The following is a 22,751-nucleotide window of genomic DNA, read 5'->3' on the forward strand; positions in this document are numbered from 1 at the left end:
GCTGCACAATTCATCTGAGAAATATCACTATGACAGTTAAGGGTGACACAAGTAACTATTTAGTAGTGGTTGACCGATATAAACGCCAAGGCTGATGTCTTTATTTGATCAAATGATTTCCAGTGCATGCCAACTTACCAGATTACTGATGCACTGTTGGTTATTGTGCCTACTTCCTCAAATAAGTTTCTTTATTTCTGTACAATCATATGACAGAATCAGGAAGTTGGCATTTAAAGACATTTTACAGAATATATTTTATCAAGTTCAAATCATTTTCATATATTTTCATGTTGTGGCAAAAATTCAAACGACTCTCATCGCATAAGAGACAAATTCACTCTTAGGGTCTTTTCAAAGGTTTATTTCTTGCAAGAAAGGTCAGACAGTCAGAAACACAGGTTGCTGCAGAGTGGGACAAAGAAGGGATGGTTTCCTCCACTTTTATATCTCTTCCCTAGTCTTCAAGGTTACATCTCCTAACAGCCTGTAACTTTCCACACATAGCAAGGAAACGGGGAAATACATTCTACTATATCATATTCCCAAGACTCAAATCTTTATGTTTTGGGGCCCTGATACCTTTACCTCATGACATCTTCAGGGCAGGTTTAGATGAAGCAGAAACTTACACGATGTTTGATGAGCATATATGATAAGTAAAATGAATTTTTCTTCCACAATTCATTTTAAAATGCTATCGTTTAAAAGGATTAATAGAAATGGTTCATTCAGTAATAATTGTTGATGCATCAAAGTAAAGATTCTGGACTCACTGTGCCAAAACCAAAAATGCCCACTTAAACACATATATCGGTCATAATATGCTGTTGTTGATGAACTACTGTTGTCCAGCCTCTCAAAGCACACGGTTCCAGAGCGAGTATCAGACCGAGAACATCTGCACAAGAATATACAGCAGCAGCAAGACTCGGATTGTTATTTGAGTCTAAATATTATAGGCTATACATATTCAATAGTAAGATTAAATTGAATGTAAGTAGTATTACGCTCATAACTGTAATTATATTAATGAGCCAAATGAGACGGGTCCCAGTATATTCACAGCATTAGTTGATTTGTTTCACTTTTTTTGCCTAGAGTTTTTGTTTTCTTAAGAAAAATGTATGTGTACCTAAAAAAATTAAATTCAGTCATCTCAGATGACATTTTTTGATACCGTATGCTGTGAAACTGATATTTTCAGAGCAGTAATCATACTGTTGAGCAGCACACAGATGGCTTGAAGATGTAAGACTATCACAGACACTGAGGAGGAAACTTTAGCGTAGCCTCAGGATGTAAAAACTGATGCTTATTTTTCATGTTAAACTGTGTAAATTAATCCAAGAAATGAACTCAGTCCTAACTTTTTCCTAGTCATAGTGATTATAAATATATTAATCGCACATTTTAATTTCAAGATGCAATTAATTTAGTTATTATTTCCTCTAAACCTGCTATTGTAGCAGTCCTGTGTCATGTGCAGGTAAATATAAGTTTGCATCCCATAAGAACTTGTCTATTTGGTACTGATTAAAAACTCCTGACACAGTGCTAATGATTTTGGCGTGTCCTTGATATTTTTGTATGCTGTATACAGTACATCAGGCAGTGCGTGGTCTGTGAGTCCATCTCTTGGGACCAGGCTTTTTATTAACAAATTGTTATAAGAAGTTTGTTTTATTGTGCTGTCAGTTCATATTTTTAATTATTCAATTTAGTTTTGATGTGTTTAATTTTTAGGACTTGCTGGACTGCTGCAGTTCTCAGATCACGTCTCTCTTCACTGAATGGGAGGCTAAAGCTGTGGCTGTACTACAATGCATGACAGACACCAATGTGAGATCAGTTCATTATACTGCCACACTATATTACACTGGATTATATAAATGCTTTATTCATTAATAATTAGTAATGCATCAGAGTGAAATTCTGCAGTGCTGAGTCTGACTATATTGGATCCAACAGTAATGTCACAACAAATAAAGTGTAAATAATTGTAAAATATTTTCAGAAAAGTTCATGACAGCTCTTGTTAATACTCTTGTATAGAGATCATTTAGCCTTACAAAAAGATTGCTAGTAAGTATTGTAACTAATAATTTCATGATTAGTTTAGCACAAGACAAATTGTGAAGTGTTTAAAAAAAAAAGATTATCACGGCTTATAAAGCTAAATGGTATATATGACCATCATATAACTGGTTTATATGATGGTTGTAGGTTTATTTTATTTATTTTTTTCATTTAAAAAGTAATTTAATTTGTAATTCATTATAGTTCATTTATAATTTGAAAATTTATTTAAAAGTTACAATTTGCAGTTCAGATCTATTTTATGTTTAAAATCGTTATTTTTGAAATCCAGCTACTCATTTTAACTTTGAACATTGTGAACATGTTTTTCCTCTTACTGACAGCAGCTTGTGTTTGAACGTGTTTCAGAAGGTGATGGATGCTGTGATTGAGATCATGTATAAGGCCGTGGTTCCCTGGAGTGACACCGTGGAGAAGCTGGTTCAGCAGCACCTGGAGAAGGAGCATCCGAAGTAAGTGCTAGTTCTAAAGCGGAAAGCAGTCATTCTTTCATTTTGTTGTTTAGTAGTAATTATCTCTAGGCTTTTTCCATCACTTGTTTAATGTTCCCTAATGCTGTAAACTAGAGCAGTACTCAGAGTTTAGATGATTTCAACTATCTGCGGCTGACCTTTCCAAATGCAGCCCATCATTTTGGACACGTTAAATTATATATTATTACATCAGTGCTGAAATGAAGACATATAGGATTGTTTTAACAATTTTCACTGAAGTTCATTTGGACTAAAGCCATTTAGACTTCAACATATCAAAATGTAATGTAAATGTTTGGTCTGACTGAAATCATACCAGAGAAGACCTGTTTAGTACATCTGTAACTCCACTCTGTCCAACATGTACATTTGTTATTCAGTCTGCAGTTGGAGGTGTTTTAATGCCTCAAAACCTGCTTTAAGACGTAACGAACTGTGGAGAGGTTTGATTACAGGCTTTGATCTGAACAGCTGTTTATGAGCATCATTCACTTACAGCACATTTTTAAGCTGGTCCTGGACACCAGTATTTTAACAATTCTGAAAAGATAACCAACTCAGACTTTCAGTGCAGAGATAAAGGTTAGAATGTTTTTTTTTTCTGGTCAAGTGTTTGGAGCTGTGACACTTTACCTCAGATTTAACAACCAGATAAACGTTCCTGTTTGAACATGAAGTACATCAAATTCAGTATTTATAAGTAAGTTAGAGGAAATGTAATATGTGACAGTGCATAATTAGTAATTGGTGAGTGTTTTCATATCTACAGACAGGAGTTGCTGAGAGAAGGATACAGATTGATGGAAATAAAGAAGCTCCTCAGATGCTACGGCATCCGCAGCTTAACCCTTTCTAACACTCGAGACATCATGGTGAGTTTGTTCTATTATGTGTTTTATATTTAACAATTTACTATTGCGTACTTGCTTAAAATGTAACCGTTTTGACTCTGTTTATGTGTTTAAGCTGATATTTGTCTAATGCTTGCTGTGCTTAGATGCTTGTGAGACACATCCTGAAGCAGGACTTGTCCAGCTCTCTCGAGGACTCGCTCAAGTTAATTGAGGCCTACAAACTGAACCCCGCAGAGATCCACCATCTGCACTGCATTCATCTCATACAGCATAATAAGGTAATGCTCCCACAGAATTGGCTGTTGTATTTAACACTAGTAGGCCAGTAGGGCTTGGAGATATAGGTAAAAGCATTATGGACCCTCGCAGCCTCTGTTTAGAAGATCATCACCAATGGGTTAGTTTATATAGTGGTGAATGGAAGATTACAGCGGATGCGATTATAGCATTCCCATTTGCTCCAGTAGCAAAAGAAAACATCAACGATAGTGTCCAAACTTTCCAGACATTTTCCCGGGAGACAGTGAGACTTCCTGCACTTCCTGTACTTCGTACTTCAGTAAAATAAAAAGTACTGCAATTTAAAGCATGATGCATTTTTCATCTTACCTCCTTGAATGTAACTGAGAATTGCAATGAGAATCTTCTTTAAAGTGAATTATACTGTAGTCAAAAAATACCAAACTCTCATTAGAGATGCACGATTCTCCCATGATTGTGAATTAAACATAAATACTGTTACAAAATATTATTGATGCAGTCTATCTAAAACATTTTAATATATATTTAAATTATAATATACTAAATACACCAATTTTTATTATTGAAATTATGAAAAAGTGGTTTGAATGAATGATTAAATGACTCACTTCACTTTTTTATTACTGGATGAATCAGCATTTTTGAATGAATGATTCAATGACGAATGCATTTTTAACAGTCACTTGTTGCCACCTAGTGGCGAAACAGCGATCAACACAAATGTTGTATAATGCGTTAATTTAGGGGATTTGCTCTATTTTGAACGCTACCATAGACATCAATGTTTATATCGAAACTATACTCTTTCATTCCAGTATTTCTATGATATGAATGACCGTAAGAGATAAATAATACTGTGTGGTTGAAAAGACTGTTTGTGAAGCTGTTTCTTACCTGAGCAAGGTAACTCTCTGCCCTCTGTGTCAGCGCGGCCGCAGATTTGCATGTTATGGTAAGACTTTCTCTAAGGTTTAACAGACACGAGAAAATCATTGTCATTGAGAACTGAGAACGCGTAGGTGTTTGAATCGAGATTGCAATCTTTTAACAATTAATCGTGCAGCTCTAACTCTCATATTTGGGATAATCTGTGACCAAATGAAAAAAAAAAAGTTGTAATTAGATGCAAAAGAATGAGCCACATATAGCACACAGTGTCAGTGGCTAGTGTTGGGCGATATGCTCAATTTTCATATCGCCTTATCGTCAGCCAGAGAGATCGCCGATACACGATACTATCGTGCTAATTTAATTAATTATCTATGTACTAAATTCCTTATTCTTTTTGTAAAGGTAGACTTGCTATTGGCATATGATTAAGTTGTGCGTGTACAGAGCTCTCACTAGTTCTGCCGGAGTTGTTCAAGTTACTTTCGGTTTCATTCTCTGCTATCGTCAGTGAGTGAGTTGTAGAAATGTGCGTGCATGAATGTAAATGAATGAATCTTTCTTTACCTGTCATGTAAGGGATGATGTACAGGCAGCCGGTAGTTATCGCAGAAATAAGCCCCGACAGTGTGATCAGGACGCGGAGCGGAGGGTCTTGTATCACACTGAAGGGGTTTATTTCGCGATAACTACAGGCTGCCTGTACATTATCCCGCTTATTACACGGCTACTTGCCACATAAGGAAAAAAACTGGACATGAATATGAATTTGAAACCTTTTATTGGCATATTTGTTTTAAATTAACATTTTTATCCTTCCGCGAAACGATATAGTACCACGTGACTAACATTCAAACTATGTACGTTAGTAAGACAATTTAAATAGATTAATGTCGAAATTTTCCATTGTTAATTGTGGTTGTCCAGTGTTTGTCACAAGATGGCGCCAAACGGTAATCTTTGTTGGCACGGAGGGATTTTAAACATACAAGTAGTACCGGCTATGCGTTATTACTTTGGAGCGGTGATTATTTGAAAAGAACGAACCTGCAAATGTCTCAACTGACCAATCAGAATCGAGCATTCCAAAGAGCCGTGTAATAAATTGCGATAATGTTACCGCTGTATGTCTGACCGTTGTCATCAGTTCTTGTTGTAGTTCAGTCCATATAGAATGTGGAGAAGTGATGCGCGTGTAATTCACGTGTGTATGTTTAGCGCCATTTGATCGCATCGTAATTCTAATTAACATAGATGTTACTGAGATGAATGTTTATGTTTACTATATACAGACAGATTATGATACATCGTAATTAATTCAGCCTGAACCACGTTTTACTACCTCTGTTATCCTAATGACTGCAATGCTAATATAATATAACACTCCCGTTAGAATCGGTTAATCTATCACCTTACTGTATGATGTAAATCTCCCATTTTCACTGCACGCGGTGCGTTAAGGAGACGTGGCCTCTCTATGCGTGCGTTTATACCGCGGCAAGTTTCTGAAGCGTCCTAGAACCGACTCTCTGCACTGCATTGTTAAAGTTAAGTTCTTTGTTGACGGATAATAATAATAATCGTCTTGCTATCGTCAAAGGCATCAGCGACAGGCGATATCTCTGACTATCGTCGATACACGATACTATCGTCTATCGGCACAACCCTATCAGTGGCCTCTTCCTGAATGATGTCAAGAACAGTGAGCTACTTACACTAACTCTGGAAAAAACAGATGGCACAGGGATTCTTAATGGAAAGCAGAGTTTCTCTGCAGGGTATATATAAGATGCATATCTTTTACAAAATATATTGTAAAACCATAATTAGCAGTTTCAGCTTGAACTGTTGAGGAAAGTGTGTTCAGACATGTGGATGTTGTGTTTGCAGAGGGAGAAGTGCATTGGACTGCTGAAGAATCTGCCCCATTCTGAGGCTGAGTTTGTGATCGAGCGATTGGCCTGTTGGGCGAGACTTGAACTTCAAGACAAGAAACACTTTTCTGAAGAGGTGAGAGAAACAGTGCAATGAAAGACACAGTCTTTCACATTATTTAAAAAAAAAAGTTTTATTCGCCACATGAACATTCTTATTTTGATTTGAATTAATATAATGTTGCAAAAAAAAGTCTTAATACTAAAGTAGGATTTGGTGTCTGTATGAAGTTTTCCCTATGTATGTATGTATGTATTTGTTTATTTGCATTGTTATATTTATTGTTGGACATTGTCCTTTCATCCATTTATTATCAAATATTTTCTGAATTTAATGTCTTTTCTTTCAATAGCAAAAGAAATTACAAATGCTAATATCGCAGATGATGGTTGAAGCATTAAAGTACTTGCAGAGCATTCAGACAGGTGAGTACACAATGTTTAAAATACAGTATTAGAGGACACTCTTAACATACTTGCATCTTCTACGCATGCATTCAGTCTCGTTCTGCGGACTGCTCTGGTCAAGTTCTGTCCCGCTGCACACATACAGGCCTCTCCAGTCAGACTATATCGCTCATCGTGATTATTTTTATTTACTGATGGATTTCTATTTACACTGTCTTGTAATTTCTTTGATCGAACTTTTCACTTCAATTTCTTTGCCATTGTATCAAAAAATAAACATTCCAACAGTCTTGTGTGGATTAACTTATCAAGATTAATCAAAACTAAATCACTTTGAGCAACAGGTGCATAAGGGCTATCCTGCATGTTAGCTTAGCATAGTTTCAGAAAGACCTGAGTAGAAAACGAGACTCTGTGCAGCTTATGCCACAAGAACACCCTCCAGACCAGGTGTGAGAGTAGTCTGAAGCCCATTAAAAAATATGCAATTCATTGGTTGATGGTGCAAGTGCTGCCTTACGTATAGATGTGCACACTTTTTTTTTCTTGATTAGCTAAAATAATTTTCCTCAACAACAGATAAAGTTTCCTGTCCTTTCTTCTTGTAGATGATGCCTTCAAGAAAACTGAATGTGAAAACAATCTGATGATGTTCACAGCCATTGCTCATCTACAGGTCTCAGTTTATTCATTAATGGATCTTGTTGTAAACGCATCTAAAAGTTCAGCATCAAATGTGTATGTTTGTTTTACAATGGTGTGAAATGTTTCCAACGTTAGGAAGACTTTGACATCTTCTTGACACCAGAGGAGTATGAGGATCCAGTCGTGAGGCGTAAGTTCAACCAGCAGCTGATCACGGCGTACGAGAACGCACGAGCCTGGCGGCGCTCAGGAAAACAACACCCTGACGAGGTTTCCAGCGCTCAGCTCAACGGCAGCGCTGCGGTGGCCAATGATCCCGACGGTAAAACCAAGACGCTCTCTACCGAAGCTGGGCTCCACCGTCTGGCCAGACAGCTGCAGAAGACGGAGCAGGAACTCTGGGCAGACCTGGCGCTGAGAGCTCTGGATGCTGGAGACGTGGAGAAAGCCTTGCAGATCCTCAGGTGAGGGGAAGAAGAGAAGCGAGGGAAGGATGAAAGAGTAAACGCTCCACTTAATACATAGAGACTCAGTTCTGCTCAGTTCTTACAGAATGTGCCAATGTTAATCATTTGAATGAAATAAGAGGGATAAAAAAAGTAAACTATATAAACAGATGTTTATCCTGAGTTTTTTTAAGAGACTGCTTATATACACATGATCGACACATTTATAGAGAGCAGTAAATACAGTAAACAGAAATTCAGCTGTGCTTTTTCCCCCCCGTTGTTTCTTGCTCAAAATGGACAAAAACTGTTGAAAGAAAATTAAAATGTTCATTTGTGCTCTGAAGATAAGATAAGATGTGTTTGAGTAAATGTTTGTGTGAACCATCAGTTTAACGTTGAGTGTGTTCTGTCACAGTGAGCTGTATCAGCATCACTCCAACTGCAGCACAGGACAGGTTCTGTTCAGCACCGCTCAACGCCTCTGTCAGATGCTGGAGGAGAACGTTCCCATGGTTCTGCCTGAAAAGGTGAACCTCCCTGCGGTCATCCATGGGCTGGCCTGTCAAGCCAGTACAGTCTGCCACAGTGGTACTGATTTTTATATTCTCTTAAAGTGCGTAGTGAGTTGTTTTTAGTCTGCTTTATCAGTTATAGATCGTTCGTTTGTCCTTTACACCATCTTCAAAAAAGTGCATGAATTTTTCCTTTGACAGACCTTCTGCTGGACTGTTTGGAGCTGTGTAAAAGCACCAGAAGTGCTGCAGATGTGTACAGACAATGTCAGATTGAGGATTATGGATTTTTTGCTAAGGTCAGAATTGCTACACATTGAGCATACACTCACGTTCCAGATCAGCACCCCAATGATATTAAAAAAAAAAACATTGCATCTCAATCTCTAAGATTTTCTATCTGGATTTATTTGGGAAAAAGAAAATCGCATTGTGTTGTCCTGAAAACAATTTGCATATTGAAGACTATGAAAATGAATATACTGAATGTAACCACATAGGCAATGGGTGTATATTACCCTGTGTGCAATAAAAAACAATCACAGTTAAAATCACATTACATTCTTTCATAACATCATTACAATCTAAAAATAAAACAAAATGCTTTTCAAAGCATAAATTCAAGTCACTAAATTAACAATGAAAATGAACTAAAGCACAGACTATATGTTAACTGGTCAGAGGAACACATTCACTTAAACTACAGCCTACATTTGTGTATTATTATGATAAAATGTAAGATTTAGTCAGAATTATTGTAAACAGATTTAGCTCAAAGGGAGAATAATAATCAAATTTATAGAGTATTTTGGCAGAATCAGTGTTTTAATGACTAATCTATTTAATCATCCAGTTACCTGCGACCAATTGATCTGGCTGTAGCTATCAATTCTGGAATTGATTTTCACTATTTGCCACTTTTCAGTGTCACTCTGAGGAACTCGGGGTCACTTTACACAATACATAAATACATTATCTAAGCAGAACAAACAGTATATAGGCAAAACTAAATGGAGACAAGTGGGAAACAAAAGGGTTAAAATACATAATAAAAAAGATAATAAGTGAGTTATTTAAAATAAGTGAGATATTTTAATTGAGTTTTGAATATCTGGATAGATGAGATATCACTGAGATTATTCAGAAGTTTAAGAGCAAAGACACCAAAGGTTTCTCCGTCCATCAGTCTAAACATTGAAACTAACTTTAATCTAAACTATTAAAATACAGCTGTGCTATAATGAATATTTAATAATTATACAAATAATTTTACTATAATAAAATTACAGCACTTATGTCTTCTTTTTTTTATTTGCAGACAAGTGTTAAACTCAAACCTTATTTTGGTGGAGAACTACAGGGAGACACTTAAGTTTTGGGTTTAGTTGACAGTTTATAAACACAAATTGTTTGTTAAACAAGTATTTATTTTCAGGAATCTGCTTTGAGTGGTGAAGAGGAGGCATACACTGAGTCTCATTTTCATGATGTGTTTAATGAGGACTGCATTGTGCTGGATCCAGTCTCAGTGCTTCCACTCCAGTATAAGATCACCAGAAATCTGTTGCCACTGTCAGGTGAGAGTCTACTGATAGTGGAATATATGCAGACTAGTGCTTTGACAAACACATTTTCATATGGCAGCTTTACAGTAATAAACACAGATAAATGCAGTAAATGCTACCTTTTTGTGATGTACAATTAGTTAATCACACTAACTGTAATCATAGCCATGTTTAAACAGTTCCACTTGTGGAACACTTATTTCATATGCAGTGGTTGGAGTTAAATGATTGAAACATTTAAACTTGCCAAAAAAGTAATGCATTTCAGTAGTTCACACACAATATTACACTTTAGTCACTGTCTGTCATTTTTAACACAAACTGCAGAGCCCTGCTCATGACATGCAGAATAATAGACATAGAGTGCTACAACCGTGACACCAAAACCCCTTTCCTGTGGGTTTTTGTAATTTATGAGCAAAACAAAGTCTGTGGTAAAGATGCCTTAAAATGCAGTCCATTTGTTTAGAAAACCACCAGACCTCAAGTAAATGTAAAGGTGAATATCATCAGCAGAACAATGAAGGCTAACTCCTGATAATGTCTCCCAAGGGTAGCTTTTACAACTTGGAAAGCTAAGGTTTCTAGTACTGAGCCTTGCAGCACACCATACTGAATTTGCTATTGACCTCTTTATTTACAGATATAAGCACATTTAACTCTATATCATATGCTTACAGGGATGGTTCACCCAAAGATGAAAATTCTGTCATTATAGTAAATGTGTTGCTTATTGTGTTTGTAAACACAAAACCTTGTCCTTTATTCCAGAATCAAGGCTTTATCCTTTTGACTGTTCCTGCCTGTCGTACTGTGCTCTCAGAGCAGGTGAGAGTGTTTTCCTATGGCCTTGACTGGTATAAATTGAGTTCATAGAGTACTTTTCACCCTATGCCAAAAGGTAAGGTCTTAAAGGAAAGGTTTGTTGTTTATTTGTAAGCAAAAGACATATATACAGGATATACAGCTGCAGGTAACAAATAAAGTGTCCATATTGTTTATTTATATATGCTTCGAACAGTAACCAAAAATAGCACCAAGTCCAGCTCCTTCCCCGTCACTTTCCAAATGACCGAAGCACCAGAAACCTGACTGCTCTGTCTATTATTTATATATTGTTGTTGAACATTAGAATGATAAGCAATGCAGTTAGAGTTCTGCTCTAAATTCTTCACTTTCATATTTGAATTATTTCTAGGGTCAATTGAACATCAACAGCTTTAACTGGTGATGACGTTAGCTTCTGTGCTTCTCTGTTCAAGACTAGCTGCTTTAGCGGCCCGCTGGGAAAAGGGCTTGCTGTATATTACACAATGCGGCGCTAGCTGTTTAATGCTTTGCACTTGTTTGGGGTTAAAACATTTATTGTGAGATTTATATGCACCACTTTCTACTAACTCAAAATAACTAGGCATTTGCACATTGACTAACTGTCAGAGTATTAGTTGACGGTTAGGGTTAGTAGATCAAGATGTGACACGTTCTTGCAAAGTGACTTGCAGTCTGTAGAATGTCTGTTGAGGGACCATTAAAATAGTGTTAGCAGATATTAAGGAGAACACTGTGTGTTATTTTTGACTGATTTCTGGGGGAGGCCTTATTCATTAGATACCTGTCCTCTTCTGCAGATGCTGATTTGGTCGGGCCTTTGCTCAATCCCTTGGCCGCTATGCTGCAAATGCTGCAGGAGTGCAGTCAGCTAGAACTGGCTCTGCGACTTCTGAAGGAGTCCTACAGCAGCATATTAACACACTTTGTTTCTAACAACATGGACATCTCTCTAAGCATGCGGGTGAGAATCCTGTGAAGTGGTGAAGTTACATGTAATGCAGATAAGTGCTTTTGTTGATGGTGTATTTATTTCTCATTTCCAGCTTCATTCTAACAACCGCATGGCCAGAGACAAACAGACTCTTGACAAGATCGAGAAAACCGTTCTCTCGTCTGTCACTGTGGTTGTGGTCTCCTTGCTACAGAAGGTGTGCAAAAACACTTAAGATGCTTTTATCTTTATTTCTATCCAAGGAATGGCATAGATCCGTCAGTTCATTGTGTTGCAGGTGCTCAACTGGAGAGTGGTCGACTCTGATCTGGCCATCGGGCTTTGTACCATTTTGCCGAAGGCAACGGTTGTGGATATTCTGTGGAAGATGATCACCAGTGCCTGGCAAAATTATGAAAAGATTAAGGTCAGCCTGATGTTTTTTTTCTTCATTTATTAGTTGTGCTCGCTTTTGGTGAAACCTTTATCCCCAAGTATTACATTCACCATAAAGTCAAAATGAATCTTGTTTGCCTTACTTTCTTTTGTTTCTTCACTTAATTATTTGGATTTTCTAGGCTTTACTGTGCAGGATTCATCTGTTTATTTAAAGCTGCATCCCATTACTTTTGGCGCTCTAGCGGTTAATAAAAAGAACTGCATGTATCTCAGTGAATAATATTGTAGCCGGAGCTACTTCTCTCTGTCTATGTCTGTGATGAATCATGCAGGTACTGGGCTACTCCTGAAATAATAGTCTGAATATTAGAGATGTACCGCTTTATCTTAAAATATAACTTATTGAATAAAGTAGTTTAACACCAACTGCACATATAGTTAAACTTTTCTTTTAGCTAGCATCACCTAGACCTACGTTAAAGTGTATTTTTGAGCATTGTTTCAGGCTAGTGTTATAGATAAAGCAGTCTATAAATCATGCTTGGTGCCCTTGGTAAAAATGAGCAAAATGTCTTGCAGTTTATTTTCTTAGGTCACATTTTCTGATTTGAATGATCATCATCATAATAAATATATTTATTTCTGTAGGTAGTTGCCATGGTGGGAGCCCATCTCAGTTTCTTGTATAAGGATGAAGAAGAGAGGGCAAAGTTTCTGTCTGTTATCACGGATGCGGAGTGGGGCATTCAGCTGGGAAAACTCGGGGTCAGTGCTGCACTTGTGAAGAGTATTTCATTATTTAGCCCATGTGTGTCATCATTTAATATAATCTGTTTAAAAACCACACAATAGTGTCATAATTTAGTGTCCTTTGACATTTGTTTTCCATTTAGGTTTCCATCCAGTCAGTGTTTAGGCAGTGCCCAGAGACAAAGAGAAACTTGATTCCTACTCTTGTGAAAAACAAGAACATCACTCCTGACCTCATACTGCATTACTGCAGGCAAGTCAAATATTCAGTCTTCTTTTATAATGGGTTGTAAACCAAGGAAGTGTAAAGGGTTATGAGTAAATGGAGCATTTTAAAAACACTATTTAATATTTTCAGTACAGAGTACAAATACAAATTGCTTTGTGTTTATTGTTGCATGACAAAGCAATGTAGAATACATTTGTTGATTTTTCTGTGTGCAGTGGTGAATAACTCTAACTGTAGAAAAGCTGACTGGATCTTGAAGTTTACTGCACCCACTTTTTTTTCTTTTTTTTTCTCCATAACTTTTTTTGGGAGAGAAACTATTCGGACACTTAAACCATGCTTTCTAACCCTACCATGCAGACCCCCCCACCAATGTCACTCCTGAATAAAAGCACACATATAGATGCCCTCAGATGATCAAGGAGCAATATTTAAAGATGAATTAGTGACCTAACCAAGTATTCCAGACTGGAAACACCCTCTTTAAAGATGTCTGTTTGTGTGTTATCCTCCACATTCTGTGATAGACCATGTTCTGTGTCATACTCGAGATTTCTTTTGGCTCTGCAGCACATTTGGATTGGACAGTGGTTCTGCAATCAATCTGTACATCACCACTGTCCTGCTGCAGGAAGATCGCTGGTATGAAGTGGAGGTTGGAGAAGGTGATGCCGATGGTCCACTGCGGTGTGAAGAGTCACTGCTGGGAAAAGACGACATGTTGGAAAGTGCCCTTCAGATCGTTCCTCAGCTCGGCTCTACCAAAGACCTCGTGATCAGTCTCAACACGGCCTTAACCAAGGTCTTGTGTTACGTACTTCATCTTCTCTTTAAACCTAATCCATTTCACTTTTACTCTGGTTGTCCATGAGAAATATTTCATCAGATGAACAGTTTATGGGATGCAGGACACTGGAGTGATTTCTCACATGTCGTAGTGGATTGTTCTGATGTACTTCTATGACTGTAATCTGTACAGCTAAACCCATACAACTATGAGCGGATCGAGCGAGTGCTCAGAACTATTCAGATGGCGGATGAGACCACAACCCTTCTGCCCCTCAGTCAGGTCAGTCAAATGCCAAGATGAAGTTCATATCACCAAACAAAAATCCTGTAGATTTCTTTTCTTTACATATGCGTTGAGTGACTGGGATTTGAAGCACTTCTGACTTTGGCCACCACACGATTCCTAGCCCTCACTGAAGCTGCAGACTGTATTTGCCACTGGAGTAAGTTAGATTGTGACCTCTTTATAATGTGTTGATTAGATGGTGGGATTGCTCCAGCATTTGAAGTCACACAGAAGGATCTCTCCTCCTACTGACCTGGAGAGCTCGTATCTTTTGGAGAACGGTCTGGAGCCCACCGCTCTAGCTAACACCCGCCTGCCCTTTCATCTGCTCTTCCAGACCAACCACACCTTCTGGAAAATTGTCTGTGTGTATCAGTGTCTGGGTTTACAATCTGGTATATTTTATCTTACCCTTTCTGTCCTAACTGACTCTCTTATTTTCTGTGTTCTTCTCTTCCTTTTTCTTAATGTGTGCCCACAGCTCCAGAGCTTAGTGAGGACACTTTACCCACGCTGCTCCTCATCTGTAAATTAATGAAGGTAACACACATAAGGGAGCTAAGATTATTGTCTTGCTTATTATTCCTGCTTATTATTATTATTTTTTTATGTTTTGCTTGACAGTGAGTTAATTATTAAAAGTGTTTATTTAGTTAATCTGTCAAGTCTATGTTTTATATTTTAAGTTTTAGACGCAATTAGACATGGATCAAATATCAAAATTGGTAACCCTTTATTTTGATCCACTTTTGTCTTTCTGCCAAGTAACTATAAGTAACTTTACAACTACATGTCATCTAGCAGTCATTAGAGTATTAGTAGATTGTCTGATTAGTATCTGCTAGTACATTTGATGGTCCTCTAACTAACACACATTCTACTGTGCAAGTGCATTAATGTTAACTTATCCTACTAACCCTAACCTAACACTTTTTGAGAGTTTGTTGATGAGTAGTTGTAAAGTTACTTATAGTTAGCAGAATGTCTAAAGTGAACTGTCAAAATAAAGGGTAACCTATACAACAGTGGGATTTGTTTATTTTTTAAACTCTACCCACTATCACCACTTTATTTGTAGGTTGGTAAAATTAGTAAACAAATGCTACAAAATTCACATTAACTAGCATTCTTGAGGATAGTTCACACAAAAATAAAAAATCTGTCATCATTAACTCATCATTCACAGTTGTTGCATACATGTATGAGTGTATTTATTCTGTTAAACACAAAATAAGAAGTTGTAAAGAATGTTGGTAACAAGCAGTGTCCAATGCGGTTTAAAATCCAAATATATTTTGAGTGTTGGTTTGGGTGTGCCACTCTAGGAATTAGTGCTGTACCTCTCTGGGCAGCCCATATGAAATGTCCCGGAGGTGCCACTGACCAGGATCAGATCTTACAGTATCAAGGCTCCTGTTTGTGTTCACACAGAAGATTCTTTGGCAGTGGTGAATGTAGATTATGTTGCCTACGCACTATGCAATTGTAGCCCTGTTTTTCCATTCACTTTCAATTAATAGAGATCGCCAGCAAAAGCCTGAAATCTGATGCAGATCAGTGCAAATTTAGACCTGACAGTTATGTAGTGATAGTGTGAAAAAAGCATTCTGTCACACGTTCCTTAGGATATTAGGTGGTGAGTTTTAAAATCATGTGTTGTTATGTGAATATAATGAAAACTCATGCTAGGGGTTACACAAAACCACCACTTTTACAGATACAGCCTTTTTTCTGTTTGTTTTTACCCAGGTTAATCCTGATAAGCTGTATGTTTTAGCTGTGAACCATGTGTTCAAGAAGACTCTCTTGCCTTTGCTGACGGATCAGTCCAAGAAAATCCAGAACGTTACTCCCAGTAAAGAGTTGTCCAGCGTGACTCAGAGTATCTGTAAGCATGCGCTGTGCATTCAGAATCTGGAACTTGCTGCAGCCACAGTCCATAAAATCACCCAGGACCTTCCTGCAGGTAAGTCAAGTGGTAGGACAGCCCTCTTCATCAGTCAAACATCATTATTATAGCAGAAGTCTTCTGAAGCAGAACAGTAGCGTTGAGTGAGAAACAGACCAAAGTTGTTTAGAAAAGTTGTCAGAGCAGAGATGTTTTTATTGAACGTGTTGTTCATTGCGTATGTTGCTAATGCTGCAGTGGACTTGAGTGAAGGCATCATATTAAAATATGTTTTTACATTTATTTTTAATTGTTTGATTCCAGGTGCACAAAAGACAGATTTCTTGAAGTTCAGTTTGGAACTTGTACACAAGTTACTTCAGTCTGAGACTCTGGAGGTATGTTGGATTCTTAGAGAAGAAATATTATATTAAATATTAATAATAAAAAATATATTTGTATAGTTTTGTATTGTTCAGTAACCTCTTCAGATCAGATCAGATTTTACTGAGCAAGACTCAACAGTAAGTGCCAGTGAGAAAGTGGTTCAGGACAGTTGTTGGATTTGTCACTGGCCCGATCAGACCACTGCTGAGCTGTCACCAGCGTTTCTCATTACCATGTGCTTTAAGCCTCTGCAAGTTAAACATTTAAGTGGTTTTAAAGCATTTCTGGGCACAAAGACAACTGTGTGTAGTTCTCACGCGCTGTGTCTTGTGTGCACATAGACATCCATTGGTGAGCAAGTGATGGAATGACACACTTCTACAAACCTGTTCAAATAAACAAAGGAGCTTATCTTAGATGTCCTTTTTACACATGGATAGAATCTTTTGCAAATTGTCCCCTAGTTGCCTGAACACCACTTAAAATGAGCATCCACAACATTTTTTTCAGAGACAGGAGAGAATATTCCGAGAATAATAATATGCTTTCGTGATTTTTTTTGTCATTACATTGAAAGTACTCAACATTTAAAGCTTCAAAAAGCACATAAGATCATTGTAAAAGTACTTTATATGATGAATATTTTCATTTTTTCATTTAGGGTTTTAGTCACAAACTCTGATCAGCAGTAATACATATAACATTAAATATGGTCAATATGAGCTCAGAATTGCATGATTGATGTTAATTTTTGAAATTCAAATGTGAATCCCGTTGCACTCGATCCTGCTGAAGATTGACTGTTTAATGCTGTTATATTTCTTTAGTTTGGAAACTGCATGTGATATGAAATGAATTAAGGTCACAACACAAAAGCAAAGGTTTAACAGTTAATGATGGAGAAAAGCATTTCTCTTTGCACCTTCTCAAATTCATGAATGAAAAGGTATAAGCATGAAGTAGCTGGATCTTCTTTTCTGCTTCCAGAGATCATGTTAACAAGGGAATCAATGACAGCATTACCCAATTCCCACCTGACACCTCATATATGAATCGATATTTAATATTGGCATACTGGCAGTGATTTCATGAAGATTTCTGACCTGTGATTGTTGTGTATTAATGGCCTTGCAGTGGCAGTAATGGGCATTTAGTTTGACTCTACTGTTTGTATCTTTGACCAGGAAAATCTACAGAGTCGAGGTGAAGCGCTCATCTCTAAGCTGCAGTTGCAGTATCAGCGCTCGGCCACAGAGAACGCTCTGCTTTCGTCTCAGCTGGGCTCGCCGGAGCTCCTCAAGCTCACAGGTCTGCCGGGTCGCCTCATCGTAGCCCTCTTTGAGCACAGCTCAGTGCTGGACCGCATGAAAAACCCTGCCAGCCTGACTTACCCTGGTAAGGACCAGTAGTGTAGTATACTGTGTTTGTGCTGTAGGAATTGCTTTAATCAATTTGTTTTTGCATTGTGTACAGTTTAATGTGCATTTCTGTTTTATTTGTTCTATAAAATCCTGGTCAATACTTTTTTTTTTTAATGAAATTACTCAAAATCCTTTTCTTTTTTTTGACCTACAAATAGTTGTAGAGTTGAGAATTGTTTATGAAGCTGCAGAAAATTTTTTCAACATGATTAATACTGAATGTTTTTCGAGCACCAAAGGAGCATGACTTGTGTAACATGAAGACTAGTGAGTAATGGATGCTCAAAATGCATCTTTCAAAGGCATATTTTACATGTTGAAATATATTAAAGCTTCACTATACAACATTTATTAATGATAACGTTTTTATCCAAATACACTTTTAATAAAACGATTAAATATTTTAGATCTGTAAGGATGAATTTTGCGAAACCCTAACCAGATCCAAAGCACATCCAAAACTGTTTTTTTTTTTTTTCACAAGGTGCATTTTTTGTTTAGAAAACTTATTTAAAAGTTGTCTCCAACCCCAAACATTTGAGGTGTGTGTGTGTGTGTGTGTGTGTGTGTGTGTGTGTGTGTGTGTGTGTGTGTGTGTGTGTGTGTGTGTGTGTGTGTGTGTGTGTGTGTGTGTGTGTGTGTGTGTGTGTGTGTGTGTGTGTGTGTGTGTGTGTCTCTTTTTCTGTGATTGGACAGACGTTCACAGCGTGGCCAAAGATATTGCCTCCATCAATGGTGTGGATCTTTTAAAGATCCGGAACATTCTTCTGGAGAAGTGGTTGTGCCAAACAGGGCAGTCGAATGGCAAGGTAAATATGATCTGTCACACACTCACTGTATAGTCTTTTGAGGAACAAACACATGTATTTGCTGCAGTAGATCACCTTAATATCTTTAACCTTGTCCCATGTTGAGAGAGTAGAGTAACGGTCAAACTGGTTTACACAATGATATCCATAACATGCCAACAGTTCTACCTCTTTGCTATCAGATCTGTTTAATATTTTGCTATTAGGTCTGTGTGTATGCTCACTACTCTGCTGCTTTCTCAGTCAGCACTGTTTCATTATTCTAATTGTTAATTAACACTTCTTTTTTGTTACGTGTCTATGATGATTTTAATGAGAGCTTGTTTGTCACCACAGTTGCCGTCTGTATTTGCTAAATATTCATCGATTTAATTAATAATAATAATTTGTTACATTTATATAGAGGTTTTCTAGGCACTCAAAGTGCTTTACACTGTCAGGGGTATCTCCTCCTCATCCACCACCAGCATCCACCTGGACAATGAGACGGCCGCACCATAGTGCACCAGAACGCCCACCACACACCAGCTCACTGGTGGAGGGGAAAACAGACCTTTATATAAACTGAATTAGTCCTAAATTGTTAACCTTGAATAATGTTCAAATGAGAATGAGTGCAGAGCCATAGGGGCAGATATGACAGTGCCTCACTTGTTTTTATTTTTCACACGCATACTCCTGCACAATCCTATCAGTGTTTATCGGTTTGCTTCAGTTCAGCAAACTCATCATTCTGTTACAGAACTAGTTTCAGAGATTGTCAGTTAGTGTTAACCCCTAACCCTTACTTTTTTAGGGAGTAACACAGTACTGTAATACATTACTTTAAAAATAACTTTCCCTAACACTGCTTGTAACATTTTAAATCACTATTCAAGCACTAAATGCTTCTTTATTGTGTGCATTCTAAGATGTATGTGTCAACGTTAGAGCCCCATCCTCAGGCTGAATGACGCAAGGACACTAGACCTGTGGCAGAAGGGTAGTGCATGTGTTCAGTTATTTGAATGTAAATCTTTCGCTATTAGCTGGTAACCATAGGTTAGTCATATAGCCTACAATCTGAACCAGAATCTGACCCACCTATATGTATGTTCAGTGGGGTACTATTACACATTGTCTGTTGGCAGACAACCTGTTTTTTTGAAAGCTTTTATGTCTGTAGCTTGACCATTTCAAAACCCCAGGTTGATTATATCTGCATGCTTAGAGTGATTTTGCATTATTAGCCAACACTTAAATTCATATCTCCTTTTTTGTAGGACAGTCATCAGGACTATGTGACGGATATAAATGATGATCCTGATCTCATGAGGTACTATTAAAAATGTTATAAAAGCACTTAAGTACTATAGAAGTAGGTATTATACCACATAATCTGATGTAAAAGAACTGAGTAAATGAACAGTGTTCCTGTAACATTGTAGCAGTCCTGTTTAAGTATTTCTGTCCCTGTTTCTTTTCCCATTCCTCTCTTTGTACTATAGGGTTGTTTACTTGCTGCAGATGCACCCCATGGATATAAGCGCTCGCCTGCTCAGTCCCATCCTGACAGCGCAGACCTGGGTAAGTACAACTTTTCTATACGTGTGTGTGTATATATCAGAGGTTGCGTTAGACTTTAACATTGTCTGTCATTTTGACGGACAGGGTCATAGAAATTCTGTCATAATCTATTATTACCTGTCATTGTAATTTTCATATTTTAATTATAATAACACATTTTATTGCATTTATTTTTGTGTTACATTTAATTTAATATTCTCATTTTATGAACCAATATCGATTCTTGCTTTTTAGTGTTGTTTTTATAGCAAACAGTGACAGCAAGTAGTAACAAAACAAAAGTCTTTACTGTCAGTTTAAGAGGTCATAAACTGGGGTACGGGAAATAAAAAGATAATCACAGTAAGTCTTGGATGAAATTACAGGAATTTCAAAACTATAATTACTAAAACTGAAACTCAAGTGTATATAAAGTGAAATAGAATTATTTTTTAAAAATCTATGTAACTGAACCATTGCTCAGTCTAACTAAAATTAAACTGAAACAAAGAAACTACTGAAGTGTAATTAGCATTTGTTGATGTGTTCAGCCGCTGGGAGGATCAGGCCTTCGTTTGACCTTTGAACACCGCAGTCGAGCTCTGCTGTGTCTCACTCACTTAGCAGACGCTGCCACCCTGGAGACGCTCTCCAACCAGCCTAGCAGCAAAATCAAGTGAGCAGCCTCAACTCTAATCATTTGAATTCTTGTTTGTGTTTAGAATAGAACTGTCCTGTTAATGCAAACATGTTTTTGGCATTTCGTTTTCAATCGTGTATGAATCTGCAGCACTGATGAGCGTGTGCTAATGTTTTGACAGGTATTATTTGAAGTGCTACATGTACCTCGCCCAGATGGAGGCCCTGAACATTCCCTATACCTTGGAAATGTTCATCAGCAGCCCCAAGGAAGGCATGATCAAGGGCTTATGGAAGAACCACAACAATGAACCTCAAGTAGATATGCAGCTAAGACTGACATATATTGCTATATGGCTTAGTGTGATTGTAAATTTGAGCAGGCTTCGATTTAAATAAATGTATGTTTTAACGCTTTCAGAGTGAAGTGCGTGTAGCTCACCAATGCTAATGGTGTTCAGCATCTGAGAGCGCTTGTTTCATTTATTTGATCGAGCTCTTCTGAGACACTGATATGAGGCAGGACTGACTATGGCCCAGGGTTAGAGTTAAAAAAAAAAACACTCGGGACAGTGCTGCATCATTGTGAAAGTTTCGCTTTTGCATGGCCATGCACTTAAAATATTAATATATATCAAAGAAGAAATCTTGCCCAGGGGTGCACCAGGTGATCTTAGGCAAAACTATGGGTGCTCCAGAGAGGGAACAAAATATCACAAATGAAAATGGATCCTGTGGCCTTTATTCTAAGACAGGGCTACATATTAATACAAGACACCAACGCTGACCAAGGCCTTTTTTGGGCTGATACACGTTGGTGTCTTTTTAATATGTAGCCCTGTTTTTAATAAGTTTTACTTACTATGTGAGTGAATCTGGATTTCTCAGTGGCTTTGGTACATGTATTGAATCATTCTTAATATTTGCAAACCAGTATGTGCATTTCTTCAATTATTTTTGCACATATTTTTCAGTAAGGCATTTTTCATGTTGATCTTTCTCTCCAGGCGGTCCGGCTTGTGGCAGAGCTTTGTTTGGAGTATGAGGTTTATGATTTGCAGCTATGGAACAGCGTCTTGCAAAAACTCATGTCGTTCAATATGGTGAGTCATCTCTACGTTACTATCTCCTTAAAGTCATTAGTTTGAGTTTTTTTGTGTACTTGTACTCAAACACTGCATATGAAGTATGAATGATGGAAAACTATAGCTTTTTGATGCTGAGTAGATCTGCAAACAGGATATTTATAAGTTCTGTATTTATATAAATTATTAGTCATGCATTTGAACAAGTATGCTTGAAGCTGTTCTGTTTGTTTAGGTAGACAGTACATTACGTCTGCCTCATGTTTATTGCTGTTTTAAATTTCACAAAATATTTCTTCTTTTTCTTTTGTAGACAAGCTACTTGCAGAAGGTTCTTGAAGCCCTCATAGCAGTGCCCAGTCTTTTAGAGGTGATCATTTTTAATTTTTGGGGGGAAGACCCAACTAAGATATCACTGCATGTGGGCCACAAAATGCTTAGCACAATGACAATATAGAAGTTTTAAATACAAATCAGGACTGTATGTTGACACTTGTACGTTTTGCACATACCTCCACATTCATCTCTGAAAGCAACCTCAAGCCAAGTCACCTATTTAAATAGCACTTAATTCGATACAGATTGTGTCAAAGCAGCTTTACAGTGTTAAGCAGGTATATAGCGTGTCAATATTGCAAGAGTAGTGCAGTTCATCACTTGACTGGCGAAGGAC

At 37.5% G+C, this 22,751-nt stretch overlaps 1 protein-coding gene across 1 annotated transcript in view; it reads left to right on the forward strand.

The window, feature by feature from the left end:
* kntc1 (kinetochore associated 1) overlaps nucleotides 1–22,751 on the forward strand; it is a 44,464-nt gene that overhangs the window by 16,308 nt on the left and 5,405 nt on the right. Inside the window, exons 23-53 of the mRNA XM_073839956.1 lie at nucleotides 1,747–1,842; nucleotides 2,449–2,552; nucleotides 3,343–3,445; nucleotides 3,571–3,705; nucleotides 6,467–6,586; nucleotides 6,864–6,936; nucleotides 7,527–7,594; nucleotides 7,699–8,027; nucleotides 8,428–8,600; nucleotides 8,726–8,823; nucleotides 9,960–10,101; nucleotides 10,861–10,917; nucleotides 11,718–11,881; nucleotides 11,964–12,068; nucleotides 12,150–12,278; nucleotides 12,899–13,015; nucleotides 13,144–13,253; nucleotides 13,800–14,031; nucleotides 14,209–14,298; nucleotides 14,501–14,669; nucleotides 14,786–14,844; nucleotides 16,054–16,270; nucleotides 16,517–16,590; nucleotides 17,764–17,974; nucleotides 18,697–18,809; nucleotides 20,072–20,124; nucleotides 20,297–20,375; nucleotides 20,906–21,030; nucleotides 21,176–21,311; nucleotides 22,001–22,096; nucleotides 22,392–22,448. Coding sequence (XP_073696057.1) covers nucleotides 1,747–1,842; nucleotides 2,449–2,552; nucleotides 3,343–3,445; nucleotides 3,571–3,705; nucleotides 6,467–6,586; nucleotides 6,864–6,936; nucleotides 7,527–7,594; nucleotides 7,699–8,027; nucleotides 8,428–8,600; nucleotides 8,726–8,823; nucleotides 9,960–10,101; nucleotides 10,861–10,917; nucleotides 11,718–11,881; nucleotides 11,964–12,068; nucleotides 12,150–12,278; nucleotides 12,899–13,015; nucleotides 13,144–13,253; nucleotides 13,800–14,031; nucleotides 14,209–14,298; nucleotides 14,501–14,669; nucleotides 14,786–14,844; nucleotides 16,054–16,270; nucleotides 16,517–16,590; nucleotides 17,764–17,974; nucleotides 18,697–18,809; nucleotides 20,072–20,124; nucleotides 20,297–20,375; nucleotides 20,906–21,030; nucleotides 21,176–21,311; nucleotides 22,001–22,096; nucleotides 22,392–22,448 — 3,834 coding nt within the window. The remainder of the gene's footprint in view (nucleotides 1–1,746; nucleotides 1,843–2,448; nucleotides 2,553–3,342; nucleotides 3,446–3,570; nucleotides 3,706–6,466; nucleotides 6,587–6,863; nucleotides 6,937–7,526; nucleotides 7,595–7,698; nucleotides 8,028–8,427; nucleotides 8,601–8,725; nucleotides 8,824–9,959; nucleotides 10,102–10,860; nucleotides 10,918–11,717; nucleotides 11,882–11,963; nucleotides 12,069–12,149; nucleotides 12,279–12,898; nucleotides 13,016–13,143; nucleotides 13,254–13,799; nucleotides 14,032–14,208; nucleotides 14,299–14,500; nucleotides 14,670–14,785; nucleotides 14,845–16,053; nucleotides 16,271–16,516; nucleotides 16,591–17,763; nucleotides 17,975–18,696; nucleotides 18,810–20,071; nucleotides 20,125–20,296; nucleotides 20,376–20,905; nucleotides 21,031–21,175; nucleotides 21,312–22,000; nucleotides 22,097–22,391; nucleotides 22,449–22,751) is intronic.

The sequence above is a fragment of the Garra rufa genome, chromosome 5 (assembly GCF_049309525.1).
Source record: "Garra rufa chromosome 5, GarRuf1.0, whole genome shotgun sequence".
NCBI classification, from domain to species: domain Eukaryota; kingdom Metazoa; phylum Chordata; class Actinopteri; order Cypriniformes; family Cyprinidae; genus Garra; species Garra rufa.